The sequence below is a fragment of the Dasypus novemcinctus genome, chromosome 10, assembly GCF_030445035.2.
Source record: "Dasypus novemcinctus isolate mDasNov1 chromosome 10, mDasNov1.1.hap2, whole genome shotgun sequence".
NCBI classification, from domain to species: Eukaryota; Metazoa; Chordata; class Mammalia; order Cingulata; family Dasypodidae; genus Dasypus; species Dasypus novemcinctus.
Genome location: NC_080682.1, coordinates 20396054 through 20408234, shown reverse-complemented (window position 1 = coordinate 20408234; position 12181 = coordinate 20396054). Strand labels below are relative to the sequence as shown.

The following is a 12181-nucleotide window of genomic DNA, read 5'->3' as shown; positions in this document are numbered from 1 at the left end:
GGAGCTCTCAGAAAGGAGAGCTCTGCCATTTTTGATCTTGACATGTTACAGAAAGGAGAGGTTCAAACACCTGAGGCCCCAGGGAGAGATGAGCCATTTGTCTTGTAGCTTGCAGATGAAATCAGGAAGAAAGTGGAGCTGCCAAGCCTGAGAGAAGAGGCCTAGTAAGAAACAAGACCTATGCCTGGTTGCCCTCAGCTGAGCTCTAGGAAGCGGTCCATCCTGGAGGGGAAGGCAGAGACTAGGCAGACATTGCCCACCATCTTGCTTCAACACATGGCAACTGTCTTCGGTGAGAAAACACCTCTTATGGTGCCTTGAGTTGGGACTTTTCATTGGTGTGGAACTGTAAGCTTTTACCCCACATAAATATCCTTTATAAAAGCCTACATATTTTTGGTACTTTGCATCAGCAGCCCTTTGGCAAACTAAAACATACTGTTGCTATTTATTGCTTTCTAACTTGCTTCTCATCTTAGCCCTCTCAGGTACCAGTGGCTTAATGGCAGAGAAGAATATCACCTTAGTAACAGAATTCCTTCTTTTTGCATTCACTGAGTGTCCTTTAGGGGGTCTTCCTCTCTTCTTCCTGTTTCTCTTTATCTATCTCATTACCCTCTTGGGGAACTTGGGGATGGTTATCTTGATCCGTTTGGGTCACCAGCTCCACACTCCAATGTACTTCCTTCTGAGTCACCTCTCTTTCATGGACATCTGCTATTCATCTGTCACTGTTCCTCAGATGTTGGCTGTGTTGTTGGAGAATGGGGCAGTTTTATCCCATACACGCTATGCTGCACAGTTCTTTCTGTTCACCTTCTTTGGCTCTATTGATTGTTATCTCCTGGCCCTTGTGGTTGTGTGCCAACCCCTGCTTTATGCTACCATCATGACACAGAAAGCCTGTTTGGGTTTTGTGACTGGGGTTTATATTGCTGGTCTCTTCAGTGCCTTGGTGAGGACAGTCTCTGAGTTCACTCTCTTATTCTGTGGGACCAATGAGATTGACTTCATTTTCTGTGACCTCCCACCTCTTTTAAGGCTGACATGTGGGGACAGTTATACCCAGGAGGTGGTAATTATTGTGTTTGCCATTTTTGTCATCCCTGCCTGCCTGGTGGTGATCTTGGTGTCCTACCTGTTTATCATTGTGGCCATTATGAGGATCCCCTCAGTGGGAGGTAGGACTAAGACCTTTTCTACATGTGCATCCCACCTCACTTCTGTGTCACTCTTCTTTGGCACACTCATTTTCATGTATCTCAGAGATAACTCTGGCAAGTCTTCAGAGGAGGATTGGGTGGTGTCTGTGCTCTACACAACAGTGATCCCCACGTTGAACCCCCTCATCTACAGCTTGAGGAACAAGGAGGTGAAGGAAGCCCTGAGGAAAATTCTCAATAGAGTCAAGTTGTCCTAAACATCTTCGGCTTTGGAAAATCTTGAGCAGCCATCTTCTTTGTGGTACCAGAATTCTGAGTGTTTGTTACAGCTCGATATTTAAATGAATATACCATGGTACAGGACATAAAAAAGAGTGAGCCCCTTTAGCTCCAGGAAGAGGAAGGAAGAAAAGGAAGGAACACTCTGAGAAGAGATTGGAGAGAACTGTGACACCCAGGACAAGTGACAAAAGGATCTGAACTTAAATACTATGCATTCCAGATGTTGCACAGCTCAATGCCCGGTGACAAAAGACAAGATGACATATTTTGAAAAATTTTGTATGAAAAATGGAAAATAATTTATAGTTAACCCCCCATGTGCAATACCTAGATTTTTCAGTTGCTAATGTTCTGTTGTATTTCTTCTATCATAAATATATAAGCTATCCATCTTTCATCAATCCATCTATCAATTCATCCCTCAATCCACCTTATTTTCTGATGCATTTCAAAGTAAGTTGGGGGCATTATCATTAAAACCTTTCATTCCTACACTCTTTTCAGAATGTGTATCATTAATTAGGAGTCAATATTTAGATTATCTTTATTTTTAATGATCAAATTATGGTGCATTTTAAGCTTTCACTAACCTGATTAATAAAGCTTGCATGGATTAAGGTATTATTCAAACTCTTTTGGTAGTTTCCAGGGTGCCTCATATGGTTCTCTAACAAACACCCACAATAAGTTGTCTATCAATTGCTTTCTTCTTCCATACCTGTTCCAGCTTCCACTTGTCACATTGTTTGCTTGAAGATCCAGCTGGTGAAGTTATACTATTCTCACTACCCATAATGGTATCTCCTGTGCCTGTATCATAAATGTTGATTCTTTATGTTTCTTAAAGTTTTTATCCTTAAGGAGGCAGAGCATTGATGCATTCCACATAGGAGAGGGCAGGAGGGTATCCTTGCTTACACTGGGTCTCTGTGCTTTGCAACAGCCCAGCCTTGTGTTCAAAGCCTCACAAAATCCATTGGTTTTTGATCTACATTTCTCTAACTATAGGTGCCTTAGTCAAACCTAAGGTGCTGGAAGGGAACAGACCATATATACTATATATTTCTCCACTTTTCCTTTAGTCCTTCTTCCTGAGACTAGAAGTCCTCTCCACCTGCTCCCTAACCTCTTAATGACCAAAAACCAAGATTCCAGGCATGTAAACTGCTAGGAAATGGAAGAAGGAGGGGTGACAGTATGTTACAAACAGAGGCTGATTCCTAACTCAGCCAAAAATGCAAGTAATTGGAGTTCTGATAACAGGATTTTATATTGGAAGGAGAAGATAAATCAAGGGTGGCACATCCAGACTGCAGGGCCCAAAGGGTATTCAATTTCAGATCACTTACGGTAAAACAAAACACATCTAAATCTTCAAGGAATCATATTTATTCTAGAACATGGACTAATTAAAAATATAATTTTCATGGGAAATATTTGATCCCTTTAATAGTGGTAGATCTGGGTATTAAAACTCAAGTTGAAGAGTTACGTCCTGAAAGCTTCCTTTTTGCTCAAATGTGGCCTCTCTCTAAGTCAAACTCAGCATATGGATGCATTACCTTCCCCCAGTGTGGGACATGACTCCTGCAGAAGAGCCTCCTGGCACCGAGGGATTACTACCAAGCATCAACTAGCAATGCAACTGGAAAAAGACCTTGACCAAAAGGGGGAAAGGGTAAAGACAAATGAGTTTATACGGCTAAAAGACTTCATAGTGAGTTGGGAGGTCATTCCAGAGGTTACACTCACGCATGTCTCAGCAGGATCTCATTGACTGCTAAAGAAAATATTGCCTCAAATAGAAGGGCTCCTGAGCGCCCTGGAGATGTCCAGACACTATAGGCAGGGCAGACATCTCAGGAGTTTGGTACCCTGCCAGTGGGTCCTACTTTGGAATTTATGCTCCCTAGTGTGAAGGAGTTGAAATCAGTTGTGGTTTCCCTACACATGGCTCTTCTGCCCCTACTATTTGAACCTACAGCTAGTACTTGAGTTAATAGGTGTATGTTCAAGAGACTGAAATCTTTGGGCTTTCCATGTGCCAGTTGGGCCCTGAATCTCAACAGCATTGTAATATCTACTCCCCAGTTGACTGGACTCATCCAGGACAACTAACAAAGTGATAATGATGGACAGTGACAATGCCAAGGAATAGAGAGAGCCTGCAACTGTGAGCAAGATAGTCCCATCCATCTGCCCCATGGGATCTAAGTCCCCTCTCAGTGAAAGGTGGCATTACTACTCCAGAATCCTCAGGAATGGGGAATGAACAATGGAATAGAGTAGACTTACTGTTATTCTATTATAGACTTATTGTGATTCTAGCAATGGGAGAACTGTTATCATTGACGTGGAGACAGTGGCCATTGGATGTTCTGAAGGGAGGGTTAGGGAAAAATAGGTGCAACACGGGAGCATTTTTGGGACTTAGGGATTTCCTGAATGACATTGCAATGACAGATACAGGCCATCATATATCTTGTCATGACTTACAAAATTGTGCTGGAGAGAGTGTAAACTACAATGTAAATTATAATCCATGCTTAATGGCAATGCTCTAAAATGTGTTCATCAACTGCAACAAATGTACCACACTAATTAAGGATGTTGTTAATGTGGGAAAGTGTGAGAGGAGTAAGGAGCAGGGCTTATGGGAATCTCCCATATTTTTAATGTAATATTTATTTAATCTAAGTATCTTAAAAATATATTATTAAAAATAAACAAAACAAACAAAAAACAACTGAGGCTGAAAATGCGTAGCTCCACTAAGAGGGAGGGTTAGTAAGTAGTTGATGTGTCAATTGAGTTACAGGTGGTGGGAGTAGTTAAGGATGTGGTTGGAAAGTTTGAATTAGTTATATGAAATTCCCTTCTGACTGAAAAAGACAATATAAGATATTTTTGAATAGCATTAAAGTGTTATTTGCTCTCTTGGATTCTGTCAGAAGGTAGGAATTATGAACTGAAAGTGAGTACTAAGATCTGCCTGGTATAAGGAGTAATTTGATGCATCCTTCTGTGTCCAGCCCCGGCCAGCAGGGCAAGGAATGGGGGCTCGTGGTTGCGTGGAGGAAAATGGTGAGACAGGAGACGCGAGGAATGACAGCGAGACAGGGTGATGGTCAAGCTGCGAAATTTTATTGAGGGAACAAAGCATATATACTCTTGGGAAGGGGAGGAGTAGTAGGTGAGGAGGTGGAGGCTAGGGATTGGCTGTCGCTGTTGCTAGGGTAAGTGGCAGGGTTCAGGGATTGGTGGCTGCTGTTGCTGGGGTGGAAGGCAGACTTCAGTTTCGTGCCTTGCGCCTGTGTACTGCTTTATCAGCCTGGGCAGTGGCGGGAAACGGAGAACAAAGGAGTGGGGAGGAAGAAGAATAAGGAAGTGGGCTCCGCTCTGGCGGCCATGTTACTGGCATTGCTGAACTCAGTGTATACTCGTATTGACTGCTCCCAACATCTGAATCAGAATTGAATTCTAATTCAATTCTAAGTGGGCAGTTAAAGACTTCTAGCTAAGAAGACAGGGCTCAGTGGAAAGACTGTAGGAGCTAGTGTGACTGAAGCCCCAATGTTGTGTATAGCTGTTCTATAAAGAGCTGAGGGGAAGCAAAAAGCTCTCCACTTAAATAGGCAAAGAGAGACAAGGTTAAAGTAAGTCATTTTGAAGAATAGTTGATAATAGGGAGGTTACCTGGTTGTGAATAAGTGTTAGTGTTTCCTTATATATTTCTATGCTTGTGTTGGACTCATTCAAATAAAGCAGCCTGTGATTGCTTTGGTTAAGTTATATTTAATTTTAAAAGTTCTGCTTTAACAGAAACTAGATAGCTGATAATAAATCATTAAAAATTTGCTTTTGGATATCCATGTTTAGGGCAAACCAGGTTATTTAAATCAGGAACCACCATTGCTGAAAGGTTTCAGATTGTGGCTGTAATATCTAAAAGGAGAATAAAAAATATTCTGGAGAAATAATCAATAAAAGGATGGCGAGTATAGCACATAATTTACACTCTGCTGGTCTCACATCTGGCACTTAGCTTGACTTCTCCAATCACCCTACCCAATGCTTGCCAACAGATGGATCTCCCAAAGAAAGCTCCACTACCATGAGTGAGGCCCACTGGGTGCTGTCAAAGGAGAAGGGACTAGTTATCATGGCTACTCTGTGGACTTTGGGAGACTCTTCCACCCTCTTTTGCCCCAGACCTAAATAAGAGGACTTGAAGACTACACTGCTTGATCACATGGTGTGAGAAGAAAAGACAAAGCATTCCATGGACAGTGAAAGTTAACAGATGTTACCTTATGTTGGTTGCAGCAGACATAAGCAAATGGCATGTTTTGTTTGCTTGAAGATAGCCTGCTTGACCTTCATTTCTAGAGTCTGTAGGATATGATAGAAAGAATGCTGGGCTGTGACTATCCCTAATCAGCTGTGTGTCCTTCCATAAGAAATTTTTTTTCTGTATTTCAATTTCTCCTGCAAAATTAGAAAGAGAGTTGAATATGATAATTCTAAGAGTTCTCTGTGGTCTGACACTCTATATGCCCGGACTTTAACCCTGTTCAAATCTAAATTATTTGGGTAGAAATTCCAGACAAAATGTTACCAGCCATTTCTTTCAGAAGAGAACTGTGTCAGAAGTCCTTTGAGAATACAGTTTAGAATGGGGAGAGAGAACTTGGGCATAGGGCAACTGAGAAATATACATGGGGAAAAGGGAGTAAAACCAAGGAGATGGATTAGCCAGTGATGAAATTTCTATACTTGGCTTAATGATGGTAGACATAAAGCTTAAAGAAGTAGCCAAACAGTAATTGCTTTTCTATTGACTTTTTGATGGCATCTAGGTTTGCAGGGAGGATTTAACATGAACTGTGTAAACATCACCAGCCTATCTGCTTCCAGCTCTGCTACCTGTTGCTTCCCTGAGTCACTGCCCAGCGACAACCTCTATGGGGTTCCCTGGAGCACAAGTGAAGAGAGACTTCCTTAATTATCATTACCTTAGTGTGGTGAAAATCTATCCTTTTGTAGTCCCAGGACAGCATCCTCTCTCATCTGGGAAATGCTCTTTTCTTTACTCTAAACTTGGGTTCACATAGTACTTCCATCTCGCTATAAATCCCATCATCCTGGTCTTCACTGGCCAACTCTGGACCAATCCTGATCCACATGGTATCTGAGCAGTATTTGGGATTTTTAAATCCTTTATGGTGGGAAAGCTGGAATATGTGAAATGTGGAAACAGCCAGTGGTCACTTTTTTTATTCTGTGGAAGAAGTAGCTTTAGGAAGAAGCTGACATGAACATCAGGAAGTCCTGGTGACAAGGGATTCAGTGGTCCCTGTTGTCCATGCAGCTTAACTGAGCTCTTGCCTGCCCTCTCCATTGTTTCAAGAATCTTGTACTGAATTTATCTCTCTGTTTAAGCCATATATGGTAGAGAGAGTTATGTACTCTAGAAAAAAAAAAAAAAGTTCTTACTCTTAATCCCATTCCTGTGCATGTGAACCAATTTTAAAATGGATCTTTTGAAGATATTATTTTTAGTTAAGGACTGGCCAACTGAATCAAGATGGGTCTTAATACTATTAATGATGGCCTTATAGAGAGAAAGCCATGGGGAGGAGCCAGAAGCTGGAACCTGGAAGAGAAAGGAGAGGACATCACCTTATGATGGGAAAGAAAAGGAACCCTAAGGATTGCCAGCCTGCTGGAATGCTACTGACCCCAAGAGGGAGCAAGCTTTTTGGATTCTGAAACAGCGAGACAATAAATTCCCATTGTTTAACCCAGCCCATTGTGTGGTATTTGTCATAGCTGCCAGGAAATTAAGACACTACATTAGGTACTGGGCTTCTGTCACTTGCAACCACAAAGTTCTCACTAAGGAACCCAGGAACTGTAAGTCATTTCTATCACAGAATCTTATTCACCACACCCGTAAAGCTGTAAGGAGCTGTACTGGATTCCTGAGTTCCTTCTGGATCCATCCTTATAGGTAATACAGACATGGAGGCTCTGAGAAAACTTGAGAACTTTTGTAAAGGAAGCAATGAGAGAAATTAGTCTCAAGCTTGGGCACCCTATTTGAATTTTGGGAATAGGAGGGGACAGATATACATTTAAAAAATAGAGAAAGCAGATGCAGCTCAAGCAGTTGGGCACCTGCCTCCCACAGGGGAGGTCCTGGGTTTGGTTCCCAGTGCCTCCTAAAGAAGATGAGCAGATGAAAAGGGCTGATGCAATGAGCAGGGAATGGATGTGGCTCAAGTGGCTGGGTGCCCACCATCTACATGAGAGTCTTGGGTTGGGTTCCTGGGGCCTCCTAAAGAAGGACACAATGAGCAGACAATGACCAAAAACAGTAAGCAGACAATGAGCACAGACAACAAGAGCAAAATGGTGAACAGAGACAATGAGCAGACAGATGAGGAAGTCATCTTGGGGTGGGGGGAAGATAAAAAAAGATTAAAAAATTAATTAGACCTGAATCAAGATGAATTCAGTTCATCTGGTCATCTTTTAGGGACCTCTTTTGTATTTGAGAGCAATATAGACCACTGCATAAATTGCTAGAAAACCAATTTGTCTTCAAACAGTTACTAAAATAAAGTACTAGGTATTATTTATAGTTTATTTGAGCAGTTTACCATTCATGAATTTGGGAGCATCAAACTGCATGTGGAAAGGAGCACCACCAAGTATTTGGAAAGGGGAGCAAAAACATAAGGCAAACATAGAAGCAAGTGAGGAAATGTTCTGAATGGATAATGTCAGGTTTTCCTTTTCTATAGTGGAGGTTACATAGTGGGGAGTAGATATACACTGATTAGTATGGTATGCATGTCCATTCTAATAAGCTCTTTCTACTGGACTGAAACTTCTATAACCAGTGTTGCTTATCTGCAGTTCTGTAAGGTGCATTCCATTGTTTCATTTTCTCGGAAAACTTCTGTAGGTGAATTGTTTTTTGTTTTCTGAAAAATTCTTTCTCAGAAAGGGGTTCCTTTTGGTAATGCCCAATGGATGTGTCCATTTTATTTTACTAAACAGTCCCCTCTTTTGGTCATTTTCCCAATGATCTTATGGGAAAATTGACCAAAACACTCCACTCACCATCATTGATTTCTTTTCTTGTCCAGTGGTCAAGTTGGCTCAGTTAACTGTTCTCTTGGGTGGATGCTGTATTATATTTAAGAATGGTGGAATGGGGTAGTCTACTCTGTTGAATGGCTTACTGGCACAGCCCTCTCTCCAAGTCAGGGTGTCTAATAGTTTTATTTTTACTTTTTATATTCTCAGTCCACCAGAAACCATCCCATTTCTATCTCATTTTTCTTTTGATTAGCCATCTTAAGAACAATCATCTCTTTTTTTAAAAAAAAAGTTTATTTATTTATCCCCCCCCACCACACTCTCACCATTTCCATTCATTTCCAAACCCATTTTACCAGTTCTGCACAGATTAACCATCAGCTTTCCATTCTCTACCCTCATTCTATTTTCTAATGACCTATATTCTAATGATTAACTCTGAATATACACAATCTATTTAGTTCATAACAACACAATCATACATTATTTGTCCTTTTGTGTCTCACTTGTTTCACTCAACATAATGTCCTCCAGGTTCATCCTTGTTTTCATATGCTTCACAACTTCATTTCTTCTTACAGCTGTATAATATTCCATTGTGTGTGTACATCACAATTTGTTTATCCATTCATCAGTTGATAAACACCTGGGTTGTTTATATCTTTTGGCAAATTGTGAATCAGGCCACTACGAACATCAGAGTGCAAATGTCTGTTCACGTTACTGCTCTCAGTTCTTCTGTGTATATACCTAGTAATGGTATTGCTGGGTCACATGGCAAGCCTATATTCAACTTCTTTAGGAACTGCCAAACAGTCCTCCACAGTGACTGTACCTTTCTACTTTCCCACTATCTCTTCACATCCTCTCCAACACTTATAATTTTCCAACTTCTTAATAGTGGCCATTCTAAAGCATGTGAAATGGTATCTCATTGTAGTTTGATTTGCATTTTTCTAATTCTAATTGCTAGTGATGTTGAATATTTTTTCATGTGTTTTGTCATCATTTGTTTTTCTTCTTTGGACAGTTGTCTTTTCAAGTCTTTTCCCCTTTTTAAATATCAGGTAGTTTTATTTTGTGTTGTTGAGTTGTAGTATCTCTTTATATATTGTGGATATTAAACCCTTATCAGATTTGTGATTTCCAAATATTTTCTCCCATTGAGTTGGCTGCCTTTTTACCCTTTGACAAAGTCCTTTAAGGTGCAAAGGGGTTCCCATTTATCTATTTTTTCTTTTGTGGCTCATACTTTGGTTGTAAGGTTTAAGAAATTACTGCCTACCACAAGAACTTTATGTTTTATTTAAAAATTTATTTTATGTATTTATTTCCCTCCCCCCCCACCCCATTGATTTGCCTCACTGTCTGCTCTCTGTGTCCATTTGCTGTGTGCTCTTTGTGTCTGCTCATCTTCATTTTAGGAGGTCCTTGGAACCAAACCCAGGACCTCCCATGTGGAAGAGAGGCACTCAGTCACTTGAGCCACGTCAGCTTCCTGCTTTGTTGAGTCTCTCATTGTCTTTCCTCTTTGTGTCTCCTTGTTGCATCATCTTCTTGCATCAACTTGATGTGCCTGCCCATCACACCAGCTCTCTGTCTTGCTTGTCTTCTTCAGGAGGCATAGGGAACTGAACCCGGGACCTCCCATGTGGTAGGTGGGAGCTCAATTGCTTAAGCCACATCTGCTTTCCACAAGATCTTGAAGATGTTTTACTACATTTTCTTCTAGGAGTTTTTATGATTGTTGCTTTTATATTTAGATCCTTGATTCATTTTTAATTAATTTTTGTATAAGATATGAGATAGGGGTCCTCTGTCTTTCCTTTGCAGGTATTTTGTTGAGGATGTTTGCATCTGTATGCATGGCATACTGGTCAGTGGTAATGTCTTCTTTCATTACTGATTTTATTTATTTGTGTCTTCTCTCTCTCTCTCTATTTTGTCAGCCTAGCTAAGGGTTTGTCAATTTCGTTGCCCTTCTCAAAGAACCAAATTTTGGTTTTGTTGATTCTATTTTTTTTTTCCAATTTCATTTATTTCTGCTCTGCTCTTTATTATTTCTTTCCTTCAGTTTGGTTTGGGATTAGTTTGCTGTTCTTTTTCTAGTTCCTTCAGGTGTGCAGTTAGATCTTCAAGTTTAACTTTTTCTTCTTTTTTTTTTTTTTTTGAGGTACTGGGGATTGATTCTAGGACCTCATAGATGGGAAGCAGGGCTCAGCCATGAGCTACATGTGCTCCCCAATAAGAGTTGGTTTTTATTTGCTTGTTTGTTTGTTTTTAGATGGTACAAGGGATCAAACCCAGGACCTCATACATGGGAAGCAGGTGCTCAACCACTTGAGCTCTATCTGTTCCTTCTTTCTTCTTGAATGTAAGAAATGAAGGTTATAAATTTCCCTCTCAGTACTGCCTTTGTGGTGTCCCATAGGTTTTGATATATCGTGTTCTCATTTTCAATTGTCTCAAGATATTTACTGAATTCTCTTGCAATTTCTTCTTTGACACACTGATTATTTAAGAGTGTGCTGTTTAATCTCCATTTATTTATGAATTTTCCCCTTTTCCATCCATTATTATTATTTTTTTTACCAGAAATGGATTTCTTATCTTATAAGCTTACAGTTCAGAGGCTTAGAAAAATGTCCAAATCAAAGTATCAGGTGAAGCGCTCTCCTTGAAGGTCGGCTGCTGCTGATCCTGGGCTTTTGCCACGTAGCAGGGCACAATGACAACTCTGTTGGTCCCTGCCTTCTTCTCCAGGCTATATTGTTTTCAGTATCTTGTTCTCTGTGGACTTTCTCTCTTGGGCCCTCCTTCAGCTTCAGGCTCCTCCTTCTGTGACTTTTCTCTTCCAGGTTTGTCAATTTCTGGAGGTTTCCTTCTCTCTGTCTCTCCATCCATTATTGATTTACAGCTTCATTCTGTTATGATCAGAGGAAATATTTTGTATAATTTCAATCTTTTAAAATTTACTGAGTTTTGTCTTGTGACCCAAAATAAAATCTATCCTGGAGAAGAATCCATGAGCACTTGAAAAGAATGTATGTCCTGCTGTTTTGGGGTACAATGCTATATAAATGTCTGCTAGGTCTAGTTCATGTATCATATTATTCAAGTTCTCTGTTTCTTTATTTATCCTCTGTCCATATGTTTTATCCAATTCTGAGAGTGGTGTCTTGAAGTCACCATCTATCATTGTAGAGACATCTATTTCTCCCTTCAGTTCTGCCAGTGTTTGCCTCATGTATCTTGGGGCACCTAGGTTAGGTGTATAAATATTTAGTACAGTTATTTCTTTTTGGTGAATTGCCCTTTTTGATATTTGGTTCAACTTATTCTAAGTTTTTAAAATTGCCCAGTTTAAGTTAACCAAATTGGGCCAGGGACTCACTAATGGGGTGCGAATTTTCTCCATGAGGCTTAAGAAAACCCTAAAGGCAATTTTTCTTCATGAAATTTCCAGACTGGCCAGCAGAGGGCACTCACTGATACCCTTTCCACGGAGGTGTTTCTTTCAATCTCCACTTTCCTGTGTTTCTGGTCTGTCCAAAGCCCAGATTCAAAGTGGGTTCTGGTGGCCGAGTTACTGAACAGAAGCCACCTGACTTTCCCTCCCCTTTTTC

General features: G+C 40.5%; 1 protein-coding gene across 1 annotated transcript; it reads left to right on the top strand.

Annotated features, from left to right (window-relative positions):
- Positions 1-502: 502 nt before the first annotated feature.
- Positions 503-1420, top strand: LOC101446025 (olfactory receptor 9Q1). The gene has a single exon (XM_004471053.1). It carries the CDS (start codon positions 503-505, stop codon positions 1418-1420), a length of 918 nt encoding a protein of 305 aa, XP_004471110.1.
- The last annotated feature ends 10761 nt before the right edge of the window (positions 1421-12181 follow it).

Coding starts and splice junctions, on each gene's coding strand:
- LOC101446025 (XM_004471053.1), top strand. CDS start 503: ATGGCAGAGAAGAATATCACCTTAGTAACAGAATTCCTTCTTTTTGCA.